The sequence below is a fragment of the Poecilia latipinna genome, unplaced genomic scaffold (genome assembly GCF_001443285.1).
Source record: "Poecilia latipinna isolate Pla-1442-1.1 unplaced genomic scaffold, P_latipinna-1.0 Scaffold496, whole genome shotgun sequence".
Taxonomy (NCBI): Eukaryota; Metazoa; Chordata; class Actinopteri; order Cyprinodontiformes; family Poeciliidae; genus Poecilia; species Poecilia latipinna.
The window spans coordinates 269,773-291,034 of NW_015113112.1; the positions used below are offsets into that span (position 1 = coordinate 269,773).

Below are 21,262 nucleotides of genomic sequence, written 5' to 3' on the forward strand. Positions count from 1 at the left end.
CTTAATAATGCTTAAACCAAAAGTTTATAAACACCAAAAAAAAAGAAAGGTCTTTTTTTTTTTTTTTTTTTTTTGTGCTATCTGAAGTTAAATCAAACCAAACATTTTTTGTTGTTGTTGTTGTTTTAGGTCAGTTAGAATTATCAAAATTATTTCTATTTGCTAAATGCCACAATAATCAGAAAGAGAAATGTTCCAGCTCCTCCTGCCCCACAACAAGATGATGCCACTCCCATGCTTCACCATGGCACAAGCACCCCTGCTTTTCCTCCAAATGTAATGATGGTCATTATGGCCAAACAGATCCACTTTAGTTTCATCCGACTACAGTACTTCTCATGTCTCCAAAAACTAAGTTCTTTGTCCCTGTGTGTATTTGCAAACTGCAGTCAGTTTTATTGTGCTTCTTTTGGAGTTTTTCCTTGCTGAGGGGCCTGTCAGCCCATATCGCTTCAGGACATGTTTAGATGTAACAAACATCAAGATCTCAAGAAGAAAGATAAGTAAATAAAAAGATAAATGGAGCATTGTTCTCTCCAAACAGTCAGTGCTTTTACGTTATGTCAGTGGAGGTTTTGTCGTAATTTAATTTACCGATGCTTACCGATCACCGCTCCTTCCTGGTACATCCAGTCCACGGTGCAGCCCACCTCAGTGAATACTGCTGTGAAGAAAGGGCTTCCTGCCAGCACGGTGTGAGGAGTTTTACACAACAACTTTGCCTCCACTTCCTCTGATCCCACACAGACTCCTGCCGGGTCAAAGTTTGGAGTGTCCTCTGCAAGCCACTCTCGTGCAAGCCGGGTCAGGCTGTAGGTTGGAATCGAATGGACCACTTGTGCTTTTGGTCCAGACATGCTACAAACCTGCATTTAAAGAAATGTATGCTGTAATTATCTAATCTTTTAATGAAAGTAGGAACCAAAATTAGGCTACGCATTGTCAAATCAATTTTTTTTTTGCCTGTGACTTTAAGTTTTCTTATGAACTGACACATTTTTCTGATTTCTGTTTTTATTCCTGTTTCCAGTATAGCAGCTGCAAGAAGACTAGATTACACAAGAAGATAATTGTGACTGAGTAATGTCTCACAAGGTCCATTTAGACTCATCACCCTTCTGAGTCAAAAAATGAACTTTTGCTCAGTCTGCAACACAAAGCAGCATGCTTAAAAGTTCTGCTTCCTTTGTGCTCTGCCATACTCTAAGCTCCAACCTAGAACACAAAGGAATAATACACAGTATACTAGGCTGGGACTGCAACAGCATGATAAATGCAAATGAGATGCATACCTTCTTCTCTCAGTGGCTCTCTGTGTCTGTAGATCCCAGGCTGCAGAGGGACAGAAGTGAGCACACATGGCCCCAAGCAAAATGTGGCGTGGAATTTGACCTTGTGTCCATGTTGGAATGTTTACAGGCGCACTCAGAGGCCACACCATAGGATTAGCATTGATTGTTTTTATTGATTAACAGGCCTCTGAATTCAGGTTTTGTTGCAGAGAAAATTCATTCTAGTTCTATGCAATCAAATCTGGAGCTTATTTTCCCCCACTGAGTTCTGTTTGCTTTGATTTAGTTTGTATAATCTGACAAAAAATTTTAATCTAAAAGCCTTTTGCAGAGAATTTCACAAGATAAAATGCAGAGAAATATATACATTACACTACATTTTTGCTGCCATAACCTGGTATGGTATTAAAATCATGCATATTCCATTTCACTTCAGTGCAGTTTATTGATATTGGTGGTGATTAACACAAATATAACCTCAAAAGTCTAGTTTAACATTTTCACTACAGTCTAATTTTAAGCTTATTGCCAGTTATCTATATATAAAAATCTCACAAATTGCTTAGATCTTTACTTTAATTTGATGACCCATTATGAATAAACACAATGCAGAGGATAAAACACGAGTTTCCTTTAAGAGGAGAGCCGAACTCGGCCTCGGCAGGAAGAAACCCCCAGCAGAACCATGCGCAGGATGAGCCAAGGGCTGCAGTGAGGACAGGAAGGAAACATAAATAAATACAAAAGCACCAGGCCAGGAATACTTTCTATGGTACAGAAAAAGAAACAAAAGTCAAAGTTAGTGGCAACTATGCCTCACTCTATGAGTTAGGCAGCAATAGTTCTGCATTTCTTAGATGGTAGTAACTTTTATCTGCTGATAAGAATTTAGAGTTGGTAATAAAGCAAATGTTTTCACTGAAGGACTAAAGCAAATGCAATATAATCTGAATTTATCTTATAAGGCTTAAATCAGAACTGTTTTTTTTTCTAAACTTCATATTTCAATACTGTATTGTGCACTCAAAGATCCTAAAGGAGGTACTTAATGGAAAATATCACTTGCTGTTCTTTGTAGTCAAAATACTGACTCAGTATTTTGACTTTTGTAGAACCATCTTTCATACTGAAAGTCTTTCGTTGGATGTTGCTATTAGCTTTGTACAACAATTAAGAGTGAATCAGGCTAGGGTATGGAGGTACTATGGTCCTCCATAGTTGAACGCACAATTAAAGGGGGATAAAAAGAAACGTTTTTCCATTTGTGCATCATTTGCCAAGTATTAAATATTGTTACAATGCGCCTCATCATGTGTCGCTTTTAACATCCTAGCACAGAAACATCGGTAAACTCTGTGTTTAGTATGTAGATTTGGAGGATATATAGGTTACAAGCATCAAAGAGCACAATGGCAGGAAGTACAGTGCGTGCACAATGCGCGGGCACGTTTCCCCTTTCAAAACATCGATGACGTCACATCACGAAGGCCATATCTTGACGGCGCGTTCTCGACGCTCTCGAGCACGAGCCGGACTTCCACCGCCTTCAGAGATCAGGAGCTAGAACCAGGAAGCGAAAGTATACACATGGAGGGTGTGTCTGGCCCCGCCAGCACAGGTTTTATTTGTAAAAACACCGTCCTCCGCGGTTAATTTAATGGGGGACACGGCGAAGACCAAGCGGCGGGAGCAGTTGAAGCGCTGGGCCGGCTCCAGCACCGACAGAGCGTCGGACGTTCCCCGGCGGAGGTGGCGGGGCGATGCCGGGGAGGGAGAAGGGGAGGCCGAGGCCGAGCTGAGTGGCGACCCGCCGGGGGATCAGCAGCCAGAGTCAGCGGGCAGAGATGAAAGCAGCCCCATCCCGAGTGGACGGTGAGGACACAGCTCAGTCCAACTGTTGGACAGCAGCAAAAAGGGAAAAGTCAGCCTATTATAGTATCAGGAGTTATCTAATCAGGTTTTGTTCACTGCTGCTCTGTGCTGAGCCAGATCTCATTTTATCTGCTCAACATGTTTGTCATGGATCTTTTGGGGAGTACTTTAGGTTAGCCCTGCTTGTGTGTAGTCAGTCTACCATTAACACTTGCATTCACCACAGTTAAGGAGGGGTTGATTCAGTGATTTGGGGGATCCACTGCATTCATTGTTTCCCAGATTTTTAAAATCTGAACCAAGCTGTCCTTTTTGATGCTTGATATCTGTTATGTTTCTTTCTGTATATTTTGCTTCCTTGGAACCAAACTGGTAATGGTAACGTTGTCCTTTTCATACCCAAATCCCAACCTGCTTTGGAGACATTTTGTACCCACTTACAACTAAAGATGTAAAATAATATTCTCCAATCAACTCATACTTCACTGGAAGGAAATGTGGTCATATGACTCTGATAAGCAGTATCTGTCAGAAGAGGATTAATCAGAGTTGTTTTGGTTTGGACCTCAGATTTTCACCTTTCAATTCTAATTTATTGTTTTTCTGCAACACATAGCAGCAGAAATGTGCTGCAGGTTCTTAAGGTAGCACCTTTGAATCCAAGAAAATAAAGCAATTACTACAACAAGTTGTCATTAGATCATATTTTCCTTACTACTGGTTTATTTAAATCCATAATAAATGTGCATTAAAGTAAATACTGCTGGGTGGTCTGGTTATGGACTAGAAATAGATATTCTTAGTTTTGACACCTTTGATGACTGAAAAAAAAGGTTACTTTTAGTATTTCAAGGTTTCCCCCAGAAAACTTGCTAAGTCCGGTGGTTGGGGCGCTTGGCAGTCATTCATCCAGAGGCCTGCCGTGTTTTTGAGTTAAAAAAGGTTTTAAGTTTCAGGAAATTTGAAAATAGCACTTGATAAGTATGTGTTATTGGAAGATTAATGTCTGAACACCAACTATAAAGTCTATAAAAAATGCAAACATTAAAAAAAAAACCCTGAAATAAATAAACAATGCTAAGCCTGGTGGGGACACAAGCAAAGCCTGGTGGCCTGCCAGGCTTACAATTAACTGGGGGAAACCCTGTATTTGTTATTTAGCTCAGACCTGATCAAGAAAAAACTTGCTATCCCACTGTCTGAACACCTGATTGGCCAATCTCTACAAATAAGGTGTTGTACAAATCCTCAGAAAATTAGTTGCCGTTTCATCTGCACCATATTTCTCCTAGTAATGCCCCCTAAACAGCTTTCCCCGCCCCTGCTCAAGAAAAGCATCCCCTCTGCATGATGCTGCCACCACCATGTTTCATTGTTGGATGGTGTTTTGTGGGTTAAGTTCAGTACTGGTTGTCTGCTACAAAGAGTTTTGCTTATTAACCGGTTCAACGTTGGTCTCGTCTAATCCGAAGACATGTGCTTTTGATGTCTCCTGTTTGGATTGTGATAATCTGCAAACTGGGTTGAGCCTGTTTATAGCAACTATAAATTGCTCCAGTTTAAAATTTATTTCCATCTTTTTAGAAACCTTTTTTTAAAATGGCCAGTTTAATTAATGAACAACAGCAATGTGGATACTGGTTGTCTGTCATTTTATCGTATTTTAGCAACCTGGATCAACTGAAGGGTTCATCTCTTACTCAGTAAGATTCTTTTTAGACCTCAAATCAGCTACAGAATCACTTTGGTCTCTATTTTCTTACACTGTTTTTGTTGTCAAGCATTTTGCTTTGACTTTTTTGTGATTTAAAGAACATCTCGGCGTGATTGTGTGTGGCTGAGCTGATCAATCAGATTGGTGTTGTGTGTGTTTTGTTTGCTTACCTCAGTCCTACGCAGAGAAGGTATTTACCATCCAGGTATCAGAAATTCCATCTCTTTTGACATCCTGGTTTCGTGCTCCGTGATTACATCAGTAAGTGCAGATAACCTACCAGAACAGAAACAATGTCTGTCCTTCAATATTTCAGGGAGATTTGTACAGGAAGTATTTTTGCTGAAAGCTATTTGCTTTTCTTTTTTCTTTTTTTTTTCAGCATTGCTAGAATTCAAGTTTATTTTTGACTGAACTACTTATGAACTTATGACATATATAGAGTCTGGATTTCAGCTGGGGAAAAGCTGTGACACTGCCATCTTGCCTTTCCAATTTGACTTTGAAGTATTTCAGTTAAAGCAAATCAACTTCTAGGACAAAATGTTCATTTGGTGTCTGTTGTGTTCAAACCCCCTGTTTGAATTAGCAATTAATCGGTTCATCGCATGATAAATTAAAATGACCGTGTTAATTTCCATTTCGATTATTAATATTTTTTTAAGGGACGTTTTGCTTACAGATATTTCATAATGTAATTCTTTTATAGGTCCTGTTGAATGTGGTCTTTATTTCCATTTGTCCAGTACGACAGTGACCCCAAACACACATCAAACCAACTTTTGTTGAATAAACTTTACTTTACTTAACAAACTTGAAGACATCTTATGTAAATATCCAAAATAAAACACAGCGAAAAATAATAAATAAAACAGAAATAAAAACCACACACAACCAAAACCACAAATAAAATGATTTGATTTCTTATATTGCTTATATTGCTTTTCAAAAAACTAAAAATAAATTGAAGCAGAAATAATGACGTTCATATTAATTTCTTACAATTAATTGATTAATTGCTTATTGAGGCAAGCTTATATGTTTGAGTCATGTTTGCATTTGAGAAAATGCTTTATAAATTTAAACTTGTGAATGTAATTCTTGTTTTGTCAGCATAAATGGTTTTATTGAATCATAAAAATCACCAAAACCTTTCTTAATCTTTGAGGACTCATGAAATAGAATCTAATAGAGAGCTGAATCTTCATCTTATTGTCTGTATTTATGGTTCAGCAAATAAACCATAAAGTGGTCCCTACTTTTATCATAAATCATTTCAATCATTTCGGCTGACTTTTCTAGTATTGGGTGTCCCAAAGAGACAAAGATGGACATTTCTGGACCTATTCTGCAGAGTTAGTTGTAATCGTCCCTTTTGTCCGTTCTTAGGAAGAGGGTGAGGTTTGACCGCGCCGCTGAGTTCCTCGCTGCTTGTGCCAGCGGCGACACGGAGGAGGCCAAGGCGATGCTGGAGGAGACCGAACAGTCCAAAGCAGAACGGGAAGACGGAGAGAGTCTGCCAGACATCATCAACTGCTCCAACGCTGATGGCATCACTGCACTGCACCAGGTAACGCAGCTTCACCGCACTGTCGCTTACATCCAAGGCTCTAGAGATGTTTTCATTCTTCCCGTTTTACGATTCTCTGGAGTTTCTTGAAGTCTTAGTGAAACATGGTGCAAAGGTATTGCTTAAATGATTGCAGGACTACATTGCAAAAGGCGTTTTACACAGTGAGTGTGTTTTCTGCTTCTTTGTAGGGCGGCGTGCTTCTTTCCTCGGCAACACAGATTATTGAAAACTTATTGAAAATATTGTTATATATGGAGCGTATCCATGTAAACACACATACGTTGTTTGTGAATGCAGCTTGACAAGTACCTGCAAAAGTTGTGCAGTTGTGCACGTAGATGTGCACACGTGAGCAAGAAAGTTGAAAAATGCTCAAGTTTCTGTTGCTGTTGACGATGTCACGACCTGTGTGTTGAGTTCGCCAGCCGTGGTGGAAACGTTAGCTGTGATTTTGTCATTCTCTGTGTGTAAAGCCCATTAAAATCGCTCACAGATTGTCTGTTAACATCAATTTTCAAACCTTATCTTAGATTCCTGCTTGGATTTTGGTCTGGACTTTAACTAGACTTCTCTAACACATAAATGTGGCTTCGTCACAACCTGACTGTAAATTTAGCATCATTGCCTTCCTAGAATGTGAACTTTTACCCCACTTGCTGCTTCTAAATGGGTTTTCTTTGAGTGTTGCCCTTCACTCAGCTCTGTTCATTTGCCCATCAACTGTAAAATAGAAAAACATGAGAGGACAATATCAGTTGTGATGTGTTCCTGTTTTCTACTTTCCTCTTTTTCAAATTTGTGCTTCCATCACTCTGTGACTGTTAACATTTAGAGAAACGTAACCAATGTCCAGTGTGTGTCTTGGCTGCCGGGAGACTCTGTCCAGCTGGACGAATATTACATCTGCATGAAAAAAATGCAAGTTTATAAAATGTGGAATATATTAGTTAACTATTATTGCACTTCAAGTAGTCCATGATATTGTGATGACCATAAATTAGCATTAAATTGTGCAGGTCTTCCATCAACCGTTATTTTGCTAAAGAAAGCCATACTCGCATCCTCATGCTGCCCCTGCTATGTGCCACATTGTGGGGGTTGTAGGTATTTTTAGTTTTTCATCGCATATCGTATTTTGCATACAAGCTAAGCAGTTTTATTTTTTTGTGCTCTGCTACATAAAATCCTACTAAAATACATTGAAGTTTTGCATAAAACGTGAATAAATAAGCAGCTTGTGACTACAGATGGAATATTATTTTTTTATTTTTTATTTTATTCTTTCATTGTTAGTATATTGATTAATTTTCTGTTGTTAAATGTGTGCAGGCCTGCATAGATGGCAGCATAGAGATCGTGACCTTCCTGCTGGAGCATGGCGCCGGCGTGAACCAGGTTGACAGCGAGGGATGGACGCCGCTGCACGTCGCTGCCTCCTGCGGCTACCCTGACATAGCAGAGTGTGTAGGAGTTTCCTTTAAATGGTTAAATCAGTGCAGCACATTGCTCTTTGCCACTGTATTGAATGTCAGAGAACACCGTGGGTGCCAGAGCATTTCTGCTCTCCACAATGCTGACATTGTTGTCATCTGTGCCGAGATGACGCTTCAGCTAAAGCGCGAGTGGTGCAGCACTCAAACGCGTCCAGCTTGAGAGGTTTAAAAATGGATCTGCTTTTTTTTTTTTTTGCTCCAAAGTGAGAGTCTGTTTACTCATAAAACTGGTTCCATTATCCCAGTGGAAAACGTTATTTGCACCAAAAACACGGATTACGTAATTAAAATACAGGGTTAGGCATTCTTCTTTTAGACACTTATTTTTCCTTTTTCTTAGGTTCCTTCTTCAGAAAGGCGCGTCTCTTACTGCTGTGAACTGTGACGGCGACGTTCCTCTGGACATCGCTCTGGATGAGACGACCGAATCCCTTCTCCATGATTACACACAAAGACAAGGTGAGCTCTTTGCCTGCACAGCGCTATATTTCATTGCAGTATTTGCAAATATAAAGCATTTGCTGCATTTTACTTCAGTCATGTCTGGGATATTCGGAATGGAAAAGAAAATAACGCATACAAGCAGGACCTTTTTCACTCAACAATTTTGCAATATGATTGCAACTGAATTAACTAGATGTGTGTACATGTGGCACTGAAAGAAAATGATTTCTGTATTTGACTATTGAACATCTGCAGTTGAACTCTTTGGTTTTTGCATAAAAAAAGGTCCAATTCTGGCCTAAAGAGGTTTGGGGTATATTGGGTTTATTTGACATTTATATTTAATTTGTTTTTATTTAATTAGTGATGATGTTTATCTTAAAGTCCTTTTTATGAAATCGAACATGATTTACTTGTCCTAAAGATTTTATATGAAAGGTAAAATGTTGAAGTGTTTTAGCTCCTGACATAATAGCTCGAGTATCTTTACACTTTTCTCGTGTTTGAATCCATTATCATTATTTGTTTATTATATTAATGTGCATTTTAAAATGACAGTAATAATATTTCCTATTATTGTTCTCTAATATTGATTAATTTTAATTTTATTAGTTGTGACTGAACGTAATGGTAAATTTAAAGCATCATTAGATTTCAGGATGTTTTAAAGTTTTACTTTTTCATTATCAGTCCTGTAGAATGAGTGATTCAGGCTGTTGAATGGGTTTTCTTTACATCCCTCAGACATCACATTCTTTGCATGTATAAGATGAATTTGGCTAGATTGTCTCAATGAAAATAAAAAATGTGCCTAAAACCTATTTATATATGTAATTCATGTAAACTTGCTTGTCGTTTCTTCATTAGGTTTTATTACTGTGATCTACATGTTTTTATTCTGTCAGTTATTTACAGAAACCTCTTAACATTTGAATTAAAACTTAAATTGAGCTTTTTAATACAACCAATAATCATCATTTACTTGATTTTCATACAGTGTATTCAATACAACTATCAAAAAATTCAGCTAAAAGCTCAGGGCTGGTTAAATAATGTCGGCAGCGACATGTTGTCTGAAAACAGTTTAATCACATTTGCTTCAAAGTGCCTAAGGTTTTCTGCGTTGGATAAAATGTAAATCACTGTAAGTACAGAACAGAAATGAATTGTGATCCGTCTTGCTGTCCCTGAGTGAGTCAGTGCTCTAGCTGTGGTCCTCCATCGCGTAGTGGGCGTCTTCGTCTGAGGCGATTTGCTCTGGCACGTTGATGTCAGCTAGTCGTTCTGCCACCGGTGATTCAGACGGCATTGTGCTGTGAACTGAATAGCTCCATTTGTTTTCTCAGAAGAGAATGTGTGTTTAGATCTACATTGTTTCTCTCTCCGTGTTTGAAGTCTCAGATCATCACATCAATACATCAATATAAGGTTAAATGAAAACATCGATCAGTTGAGCTCAGTTTACCAGGGTGCAAACCTCTTTTCCTCAGCCTAATAAAACTCCTAGCGTTTTCCTTTTTTCTGTCGTTTCTTATTAATTCCTGGTGTGCAGGTGTGGACGTGGAGGCAGCTAAGCGTAAGGAGGAGGAGCAGATGATGTCAGACGCCATGATGTGGCTGAACGACGGTCCGCCGGCTGATCTCCGAGACCCGAGGACCGGCGCCACGCCGCTGCATGTCGCTGCAGCTAAAGGATACATGGAGGCTCTCAAGTAATGTAGTAACTAATTTATTGGAAAACTAAATGCAACAGTTTACCTCTTAATTTAACTATTTTTAAAACAAACGGCAAATTCATGGCAGAAAATGATATATTAAGTGGACTTCATACACAGAACCTGCAGCTACCATAAACTGAGATACAGTGGAGTGAAGGAAGGAGACACAAAAGAGGGAAGAAGAAGGAAGGACAGAAAGAAAGTAATAAAAAAGAGGGACACTACATCAAAACTTAACAGTGGAAGAACATAAAAATGGATGACATGAAGGAAGGAGGCAAGGAAGGATAGGTGTGAAAGGACATAAGCAAGAACGGAAGGACACAATATAGAAAGGAAGCTTAATAAATAAAGAAAAATGAAGATTCAAAAATGAAAGGAGGGACATGGAACAAGAAGGGAGGAGGGAGGACATGACGCGAAGAAAAAGATTCAAGGACGAAAGAAAAAAGGAAGAACTCAAAGAATACGAGTTAGAAAGGATGCAACGTTCAGACAATGGGAAAGGAAAAAGTCTGGAAATGCAAATGATTTCCGTTCTCCTCTCTCTCTTTCTCTCTTTTCCACACTAATTCAGACGTAGAAAAATAGTTGAATGAAATCTCAGACTCTGTTGTCTGTGTTGCTCCTGCAGGATGCTGTGTCAGTGCGGACTGGACGTGTCGGCCACAGACTTTGACGGCTGGACGCCTCTTCACGCCGCAGCCCACTGGGGTCAAGAGGAGGCGTGTCGCGTTCTGGCCGAGCAGCTGTGCAACATGGAGGCTCGCAGCAACGGGGTGAGCGCCACGCGCTCGTAAAGCGTCTCACCTCTGACCTCCGTCTGTTCCACCTCCTCTTAATGTCTGATTGGTTGAATCCTGCAGGGTCAGACGCCGTTCGATGTAGCTGATGAAAGTGTTGCCGAGCTGCTGGAGGAGCTCTTACAGAAACAAGCCAACGTGAGAGAGATTTTACTTGAACTTAATGTAATAAATGTTTTATTACGTTATTATAAATGGGGCCTTTCCCCTCCCCCCCCTCTTTCAGTGGCGTAATGAGCGGTCGATATCAGAGAGGCAGAACCAACCAGGCCCCAATGCTGCAAACGCACAAGGCAAACGACGGAGGTTCATTTCATGTTTTACTTCTTAAAATCATTATGTCCTCTTGACACGCTTTTATGCTCTTATCTGTGAAGACAGCTATAAGACTCAAACATTCAAGATGTTTTGTTCCATTAAACATTCGAAGAGTTTGCATTGAAACCTGCTTGCAATAAAGGAAACAGGACGAGGTTTTTCCATGTGACGTCAGTCAGAGCTTCCTAACGCTCACCTTCTGCCTATCAGGACGTCTGTGTGCAGGATGAGCAGCAGAGACAAGATAAACGTGCAAGATCTGTCTAAGGAACGGGGCGTTTCAGGAGGCGTGGATATGAGTGAGGAGAAGGAGAGCAGCACTGGTAAGTCAGCTCGACCCGGAGCGCTGCAGCTGCTTTATACAGACCTGATCTGTAATTCTGATGCTTCTCTGCAGAAAGCTCTGCTGTGTCCAGTCCAGACACCGAGAGTGTGACTACATCTACCGTCAGTCCTGCAGAGAAGGTAAAAACCCAGCCTGCTGCACATCACCGTCAGAGCTCCAGCTTAGAACATTAATCTGAATGTGCTACTCACATACACCGATTGATTTTTCACAGACATTTTATAAAACTATTTTAGAAAATTTGAGTCTGTAAAAGTGGAGCTCCGAAAAGAAAATATAACCTCCTGTGCTGTCATGGCGTCAGTGTTTAAGCTGCTGCCACATCTGAAATCAATGATGTGTTTTCAAAACAGAAATAAATTGTTTGTATAATTTCATACTTGTAAATACGGCATTGCAGATAATATAATATAGAATTTGTGCAGAACTCAGAAACGCATCTTTAATGGCTCTTGTGATTAACGAGCATGTAGTCGTTAATCACAAATATAACATTTATTAATATTAAGTTTCTTCTGCAAGGTAAAAAATAAAAATTATTTGATTTGATTAACATTTTTCTACAAAGATTCCCAAGGATCCAGTTAGGAGGTTCATTCATACATCTGGCTTTAATTTGCTGGCTGGTTTATTTCTTCTCTCCTGTGTCTTGCAGCCTACTGAGGAGAAGAACGAGGAAGAGGAGCAGAAGGAGGAGGAGAAGGAGCAGGACAAGGCGAGCCGGACCGCCAGAGTCCAGCCCACTCCTCAGACCAGGGAAGCTGCCGCCGAGAGCCCCAGCGCTCCAAACGCAGACAAGAAACCCAAACAGTAAGTCATACTCGGCTCCACCTCTCTGTTTGCCTTTACTAACCCTTCTGTCCTCTCAAAGATCTTTTTCTACGCAAAACATTAATATTCAGCTTCATGCAAATTGTAAATGTAATTATTTTTGTGTTCAGGTTCCAGGCAGCGGATCGAGACGAAGAGTCCGAGTCCCAGAGGAAAGCTCGGTGTCGGCTGATGCGACAGTCCCGTCGCCTCACTCAGGTGGTGCTCATTTTATTTACATTTTTAAAATATTGCAGACATATCTTATGATTTATAATGTATTAGCCTGCCCACAGTTGTTTTATCCAGATACTACAGAATTACAGAAACAGCTGAACATAACTTAAATGACAAGAAGAATATAGTCTTGAAATAAATAACATCTAACAGCCTATTATTTCAAACCACTTTAGTGCCATAAAAAGTAACGAAAGATAACCATAGCTAAAAATTCACAAGAAAATGAAATACAGGCCTTCTCTATCAATTTATTTAAGCAATCTCGGGTTTCCTGAAATGTATACTTAAACGCAAATTAAAATTTATATCTTGTTAATTTCTACAAGACATTTTGCCCTTCATGTAAAATTTAGATGCTGTTCATCTTTTCACTATGAAAATAATCATCTGACGTACTAAGCAGAAAAAAGGAATATCCAATATCTAAAATACAGTTGAAATTATTTGAAAGTAAGCCTTCTTAAAAAACAAAACAAAAAAAAACATGAATTAACCTTGGAGATGATCAAACATGTGCAGGATTACAGTGTCTTCTACCTGTTGGTTTCACAAACTTTTTCTTTTGCTCTACTTTCTATTTCAGGATCTACTTCTGTCTCAGGACTTCCCTTTGTGACCCTGACATTTTATACTACTAAACTTCCTTCCTGTTTCCATTTGGAGGCAACACCCATGTTTATTTAAATGAATCTTCTGCAGCAAATCATGAAGTATTCTGCCTGAAACGGCACCAATTATCCATCAGCATCAGTAACTGGGATCATTATCCTCAGGTTTTTGGTCATCTCAGACCCTCGACTGCATTAAATTACTCTCATTTGGCTCATTAAAAGGCCTCTCTGACTGGTGTTAGACCTGCAAATGTTATGGATAATTCTTGAAATACATTTCTGATTGAAGATGGATGAAGAAATGTACTGAGCAGCTCATTCTTAGAGGAGTGTTGTGGCCAAGAATGTGCTTAAATGACATTCTGAACAAATAGGCTTGCTTTGCTTTTAAAAAGAAACTATTATTATCAAAATCAACAAAATATTGTCTATTTAAGCCACATTGATGGCCCACTTTTAAGTTTACTGTCCCACTAGATTTTATTTTTCTTAAAATGTCCCCCATCTTACAAGATTCTGAAACCTCTAAAGTAGAAAATGTCCCACAGCATTACTGACCCTCCTCCCTACACAACAATGGGCATCAGGTGCTTTTTCTGTGTAAATGTTTCCATGGAAGAACTTTCATTGCTGCAGCAACAAAAGTTCAATTTATTTTTGCATATCTGCATCAGATTTTCCGACAGGCATAACTTTCAGTAAAGGTGCTGGAATGGAAAAACGAAGAGACCCACATTTCTGTGTGCACCCAAAAACCCACTGAAGGTTATTTTTCCTTTCTCGATGACAGGGTGTGACCTTGACTGAGCTGAAAGAGGCAGAGAAGAGCGTCGGTAAAGCTGCTGATCCTCCGCCTCGAAATGTCCAGTCAGTGAGCCCCATCATCACCGTCACGCCTGCTGAACGGGGTGAGTGGAAGAATTCACTAAAGAGTTCCTGTTTAAAAAAAGAAAGATGAAGCTTTTACTTACATACAGTGTTTCATTTATTAGTGATGATAAAAGTCAAAAAGTTAAGGAATTGCAGCATAGGAAGATTGAAAGTCTGTTAAAATTAAGCTTTTTAATTTTACTAAAATAACTTTGCACTAAAATAACATTTTCATTAGCTATGCACAGATATTATGTTTAATAAAAGATGATTTATGTGTTAAACATCAGGAGGTGACTCCCTCCGTTTGCTTCTGGTATTTGTGTCACAAACACTCTGGTAATGATGTTAGACTGTCTAGACTTGAGATCAAGACAAGTGAAACTTTTTCATCACCGGTTTGAGCGTTTGGGTGGTAAAGACGACGCTGAAGGCCTCAATGGAAATGAAATCTACGGTACGGAAGATCAAAGGACGGCGTGATTATTTACTGTCTGCGCCTGCAGTCACCACTTAGAAATGCCTCAAAAACAGAGAACGGCCTCAAATTATTTACAACACGGGTTCATGAATCTGGTAGATTTTTCTCCCAGTTGCTAATTTTTTTTTTTAACAGCCCATTGGAGGCCCTTCGAGATCAGTTTTATTTTGTTTTGTTTTGTTTAATAAGTTACACTTTTCTAAGTTTCAGTGGCTACAAGATGTTCAGATTACAAGTGTGTTTAAAAAGGATTATCAAAAAAAAGCAAATTAAAATGCACTGATCAGAATCTCCTGATGAATTTTTACAGCTTTAGGCTTCTACAATCTCAGTTTAAGAGCTTTAATTTAAGACGAGCATTTAAAAATACTTCTTGTTGCTGTGAGTGGCCGTTAGACATTCATAATAAGAGAAGATGCATCTCTGACCAGAGTCGCTGTCCCTGCAGAAGAAAACATAATTATGCCACCACCATTCTTCACTGTGAGGATTGTGAACAAGTTATTCTTTATCCATTAAATATTGGCGATGTGAAAAATAAAATCAAGAAAATAAAAAAGCATTTTTTGAGGTGCTGACTCACCTTTTTATAGTTAAACGGTGATATGGAAGTTGATATAATTTCACATCATCATACCTTGGTTTTGCTCATTTTCTAAGCTGCCATCGAGCCTTCAGTTAGAAACGACAATAAATTCACGTTTCAGTCGACATCGTGGTCAGATGCATGAAATGAAAATGAGAACTAAACTTTCAAATCTGCCGAATGTTTTTGCAAAACCAATCAGTTTTCAGGTGTTTTTCACCAACGAAGAGTTAAAAGTCAAACTGCTTTCAGTCTGACTTTGTTTCTGGTTGAGCTGTTCGACTTCTCTTTACTGTAAGTTCCCATCCATCACTGAGAAGCGAGACGTATGAAGCGCGCGGTAGGTGGAGTGCTCTCAAGGAGGCTTTTTACAAGGAAATGAGGTTTTCTCACGTACCCTGAGGGCCGCGGCTGGTGGTGTGAGCTGCTTGGCGTGCCTCAGGGCGGATGCCTTGTTCTCATACTTTTTACAAGCCTTCTTGTCTTGCCATCATGATTTCATCACCGCTTCAAAAGCGCCACCTTTGTTTATGTTGGTTTTGTATGCAGGGGAACTGATCTCTTCCCCTTCAGAACTGTGATCAAACTGCAAACTCATGTCCAGTTTTTTCACTTCTTTTGATTTTTTTTTTTTTAATTGAATGGTTATTTACAAGAAGTGGGTTTGATAATAAGAAGTAAAAATCAACCAAAAACCCAATAAAGCGAGCCTTAAAAAGCCTGGAGAAATATCAAGACTGTCATGTCTTTCATTGGCGGTCATCTGAGCTCGTGGTCAGCCATAAGCCGACCACTTCCTCTACCGCAGAGATCCTCTTATCTTCACCCTTCTTCACTTCCCTTTTATTCCCTTAATCCTGTTTTCTGAAGCAGCCTCCGAGGCGCTCTTGGTTCCTTCATGTGCTTCCGTAGCTCATCGTTGTTTTCTGTCCACATCTGTTTGTTTTAGAGAATGAGACGCCGAAGCAGGCGGAGTCGGAGGGAGACAAGAATTTGGGAGTGAAGGACCGGAGGAGAGGCAGGAGGGAGAGACGCTCCACCGGCATCGTCCAGCTGGGGTCAGAGGTGAGAAGCCTTCGGAGCTGAACTGCAGACGGGCAGCGGGGGCGGCCTTCAGCGAATCAGTCAAATTTGTGTGGTAAAAGGACAGGAGAGCGAACCAGTTCCTCTATTACATGATGCAACTGAACATGTGATGTGAACTGTTTCATGAAAACAGGAAGTCCTCTCGGTGGAAGTTACGAGACTTTGTGTTCCTGAGCAAGTGTTGTCATCTCCTACAGAGAAGGATGTTATATTTAATAGACAAAATCACCTAACAGAAAATAAATTTTTCCACCGGAACGTCCGTTCGTTTAAAAAAACCACCTAGGTCTTCACAGAACAAGCTGAACTTGCACAGAAATCAAATTATACAAACAGTTCATAAAGTGAAATTAGCAAACAGATCAGACGGCGTTCTCATGATTATTTTACCCGGTAACAGGAATGTAAACATGACTGAATATTTCCTCGGCCAGATCTTTACAGGTAAAGACAGAGAGCGAAGCTGCTGCTTGTTTCAGTTTTAGGTGGAGGGGGGAATAAACCCATCATGGCGAAACGGTTAATTTCCCCAAAGTTTAGATTTCCACATCAGCCAGATATCACACCCACATCACAATCAGTCAGCCTCAGCGCTGAGCGCCTCGGATCCGAGTCGGTGTTTTACCTGCATCACATGAACCTGCATATTGCAGAAGTGCTGTGAAAATAATCGCCGGCAGGTAAACGTACTTTACAAACACAAATGTTTTTGTAATGATGCCATTCAGCTTGTGTGTTTCATCCTCGTTAAAACCTCCAAGAACCAAATAAGCAACATAAAGCGTGAGACTGTGTGCAGAGTTCATGTCAGAGATCCAGTGTCATGTTTACACTCCAAACTTTGGGTTTTCCAGAATGATGACGGCGAAGCTCAGCTGGAAGACGCAAACAGCAACAGCACTGAGTGAGTCGAGGCTTTTGTGTTTTATTTCACGTTTTCAGCCTTTTGACTGATTCTGGCACATGGGAATATGGCATTAAGTAATTCATTTAATTTAATATGACATTTTTAAAATGCAAATTGTTTGGTTTTGAAAGAAGTTCTATTTCCAAATAATCACACACAGAAAAAAAAAAAAGAGCTAGACCAGAGGCAAAATTTTAAATAGGATATAAACCACTGCAGAGCAGTTTCATTAATCCCAACAAAAAAAAACTTGGTCACTGTGTAACTCAGAAGGCTGTTTGGTACTGAAGATGAATGAATGAGAAGGCATCCAAAAGTCCCAAAAGGTCTCCAGCCTGAAAAGCTTTGATCAGACCCTTTCCAAAGACGACAGGAAAGTCTCGCTGTTTGTAGGCAAAACCTTCAAGAAAAACCAGGGTTTACTAATGACTGGAGAGGAGACATGTTATCACGGAGGATGTTAAACGGGTTCTTTCGTTTTGCAGAGGGAGAGATTTGTCTTCAGACTACAAAACGGTAGGTGAAACATTTTTTTTCTGTTCTCGGTCTGAGAGTTGAAATCAGTCAGACGCGTCTGGGTCTGCGACTGACGAAACTAATTACCACACGGACTGACGAGTTTCTGTTTTTTTGTTGTTTGTTTTTTTTCTGGTTATTTGTTGTTTCCTCTCAGTTGTACATCAAGGTACTGCAGGAGAACATGACTCTGAAGGAGAAGCTGCAGGAGATGGAGCAGCAGCTGAGCCAGAACAAAGTGGAGCTGGAGAGACTCCGACAGGTTTGGCAGGTTTGTTGCTTCCTCTGACCTTTTATCTGGGTTTGTGTTCATGTCATGATATATCAGGAAAAGAAACATGTTCATTTCATGCAAGCCCGAACAGAAAGCCTGGACTGCGGAGAAAGCATTTTGTCATTTAGTCAAAAGGAACGTAAAATACAACCGTCACTGTTTGCGTACTTAGAAGTTTTAGTAAAATGTCTCCCTGTGATATCTGAGAAACGCGCTGTCCCTGTGTTGCAGAGTCAGGAGAGCGACACCGACAGACCGGCCCTGCTTGAGCTGGAGAGATTTGTAAGTCAACTTCAGAGGTTTATTTTAAACACCTAAAACAAAGCTAAGCTGTCATTTCCTGTCCTTTAGCCTTTAAGCTGCTCTCTGTCGTTGCTTTGGGAGGTGTGATAAATTACAAGCCTACTGCAGAGAATGAGTTAACCGCTCTGCAGTTTCAGCGCTGCATGAAGCCCACGGGTTGAACCGGTCGTTGTCTGAACTTGCACAGTTTTACTGCAGAAGCTGAAACATTTTTTTTTTTTTTTTTTTTGGTGCTGTGGCAGTTTGTCTGTTTCCTGATCTTTCTGATTGGTTCACAGGAGAAGCTGTCCCTCCAGAGGAAAGCAGGGGAACTGGAGGATGAGCTGAAGGTACAAGTTTTTCTATGATTATTTAGAAAAACGAGTGGATTTTGTTTCTAATCCACAACAGGTCAAAATTATCCACATGTGACCCTTAGCAAGCTGCTGAGAAACTACGTGCTTTTTGCAGTCGTCAACACGGTTCTGTTCGGAGTTTATTTAAAGCTGTTGTTTCCTGGAACCGAGCTTTTAAATAGAGCCCATACATAAGGCTTACAGCTTAGTGTAAATCTTCCTCATCCATTCCTAAATCAGTGTTAATGAGAATTATGAATAATTGTTTCTAAGCATCAGCTAGTTGGCTGTTGATTTGAGGAGAAGTTAGAAAATCTGTAAGTGTTTGTTGCTCACAAACTAATGAAACCATAAAAGATAAAGATTAGAAAATATGCCTTTCCACCTCAGAGACTTGGAGCTAAGTCACCAAAACACTAAGAAGAAGAGAAAGATGGTCAGCAAATAGGGAGGGTTTGATTACTTTAATGCCAGTAAAGATGTTTCCATTAATCATTGAAAATGCATGAATCGTTTTTTTTTTTTTAAAGTTAATATAATGGATCATTTTATTCAAAACAGATGCTCTTTCTGTTATTTTCTCATATTTTTTGAGATTCCTGACTCCTACCAGAAACGAACTTCTTGGTTGATTGAAAATCTCTTTAAACCTAATGCTTTTGAACCACAAGACTGGATTATGACTAAATAATTACACACACACACACAGAGAGGACAACACAACCGTAGTCTTCTAGTCATTTCTTTAACTGATTCTGTAACGGTGTCGTTTGTCCGTGTGCGTAGGTTCTGAAGGACCTCAGAGCGGACAACCAGAGGCTTAAAGACGAGAACGCCGCCCTCATCCGCGTCATCAGCAAACTCTCCAGATGAACTGTGATAACCGTACAGACACAAAGTATTACACGACTCTTCTGTCGCCCAAACTCGGAGGACACAAACCAGTAAGGGAGACGCAGCGTGGAACTGCAGATGTCCAGCTCACCGTCCGCCACAGCATTTGGGTCTTTATGTTTTGGCAGATCTACTGTTTAAATGAGGCAAACTGCACCTCCTGTGGACCGGCGGGATGTCAACATCCACTTTTATATTAGGTTTTTATTGTATTTTTTACCTGCGATGTTTTATTGTGCTTTGCTTCAATGATCCTTTGTATAAAATCTGTATTCAGAGACTTGAAGCCATGCACAAATGGCTCACAATAAGGGGGTGTGTCGCACGCAAGACTTAAATGTGCCAAAATGAGAAAAAAAAAAAAAAAGAATAAAAATAGTCCCAGTTTTGCACATCTTTTAGGTAAAAAAATAAATGTGGGCAGTATTTTTTCTCAGGATGATTCTTTTCTTCAACGCTTACTGTTTTTAGTCGGCTGCTGTACTAGTGGACCAAAGCCCTGCATGCTCACCTTTCCCTGCTCCTCTGTGTGCATTTCACATGTTCGTGCTGCAGCAGCCTGTGGGGTGCATCGGAGTAAAGGCGTGTTTAATTACTGCTGTGTTACAGACTGAGTGTTCGGGTGCTAACAGAGACATTGTGAGGTGAAACTCAGGTTCAGATACTTCAAATAATGTTACAGTTCAGATCTCTTCCTGGAGATTGAGGAGAATCTGATCTTTGACCTCTGTACTGTATGTTTTTTTTTTTTTTTTTTTGCTTTGTTAACTGGACGCTTCTTCTTAGTATTCACCCTGTGACGGACAGCTGTTTAACAGACGGGCCAGATGGGTCATCCTTTGAATGTTTACTTCCTTACGAGACAGAAATGCATGTCGAAATGTATTTTGAAGCTGTGCCTTTGGATATACATTTGTAAGTAATATTTCTATTTTGCTTTGGCATTGTACAAGGTTGAGTATAAAATACAACGTGGGCATAAATAATTAAGGGTCTGCTGCTTCTTACTGTTTGATTTTTACCTGAAAATATTACAGTAGACCCTGTAGAGCGAGACGTTTGTAATTACAAAATAATTCCACCAGAGGGCGCTGATGCATTCCCAGTTTGCAGACCGAACAAGGAACCAGTACAAACTGCATTATGGAGTTGGACCTCAGTTGATTGGAGTCTTTTATTCAGAGCTCTAACAAATGACGGAACACGGTTTGGCTCAAAGGTTTGTCATTTCTACAGTAATGTGTTCGCTCTACCTGTTCAGCAACGTTCAAGTACCAACACGTCCCGAGGATGTTTTGATACCGTCTGCTTCCAAATCCCTTCCCAACATTTCAGATAAATTATCTTGCTTCGGTATGTAAAAAATAATAATAATAATAATAATCCAGCTTTTAGGTTGAGCATGTTTGTAACTTTGGAAGAAAAATCCCAAGTTAAACAGTACTGAAGTTCATACAATATTCAACCCGTTTTTGGTCGAAAAGACGCCGCTTGTTCTTTAAGATGTTACAAGATTGAAGCGCACACACAGAGAGCGAGGGGTGTTTGAACAGTTTATCCAGAGTCCTGGATTCTTCAACTCACCAGCAGGTTTTTAACATTTTTTAGGTCTGACTGTGCCAATTCACAACAAATATCTCAAAGCAAAAAAAAATTCATTTGACTTTTGGAGACGGCTAATTAGTCTGGCGGACAATTTGTCATAATTTGCCACATGCACTGGATCAATATCTTGCCAATAGACCCAGTGGTGACTTACCTTCAACTTTTCATTTA

General features: G+C 39.9%; 2 protein-coding genes across 4 annotated transcripts in view; one reads left to right on the forward strand and one right to left on the reverse strand.

Moving 5' to 3' along the window:
• Positions 1-2,750, reverse strand: part of LOC106952167 (nicotinate-nucleotide pyrophosphorylase [carboxylating]) — an 11,793-nt gene extending 9,043 nt beyond the window's left edge. Inside the window, exons 1-2 of one of the 2 annotated variants that reach the window (XM_015040122.1) lie at positions 1,293-2,750; positions 605-866 (exon numbers count right to left, since the gene is read on the reverse strand). In XM_015040122.1, the coding sequence (XP_014895608.1) occupies positions 605-857 (253 nt within the window). In that variant the 5' untranslated portion in view covers positions 858-866; positions 1,293-2,750. Of the gene's footprint in view, positions 1-604; positions 873-1,292 lie in introns of those variants that run through there. The other variant, XM_015040121.1, reaches the window with a different exon arrangement.
• A 92-nt stretch (positions 2,751-2,842) lies between these two features.
• ppp1r12c (protein phosphatase 1, regulatory subunit 12C) lies at positions 2,843-20,218 on the forward strand. Of its 2 annotated transcripts, XM_015040118.1 has the most exons (20): positions 2,845-3,164; positions 6,268-6,448; positions 7,781-7,911; positions 8,285-8,403; positions 9,941-10,100; positions 10,741-10,885; positions 10,973-11,047; positions 11,136-11,215; positions 11,438-11,550; positions 11,625-11,692; positions 12,229-12,383; positions 12,515-12,602; positions 14,025-14,142; positions 16,121-16,236; positions 17,112-17,161; positions 17,650-17,680; positions 17,838-17,951; positions 18,186-18,236; positions 18,536-18,586; positions 19,379-20,218. In XM_015040118.1, exons 1-20 carry the CDS (start codon positions 2,950-2,952, stop codon positions 19,463-19,465), a joined length of 2,148 nt encoding a protein of 715 aa, XP_014895604.1. In that variant the 5' UTR covers positions 2,845-2,949; the 3' UTR covers positions 19,466-20,218. The 2 variants fall into 2 exon arrangements, with proteins under 2 accessions (XP_014895605.1, XP_014895604.1); XM_015040119.1 differs by lacking the exons at positions 17,838-17,951; positions 18,186-18,236 and having other exon boundaries at positions 2,843-3,164; positions 17,650-17,661; positions 19,379-19,467.
• The last annotated feature ends 1,044 nt before the right edge of the window (positions 20,219-21,262 follow it).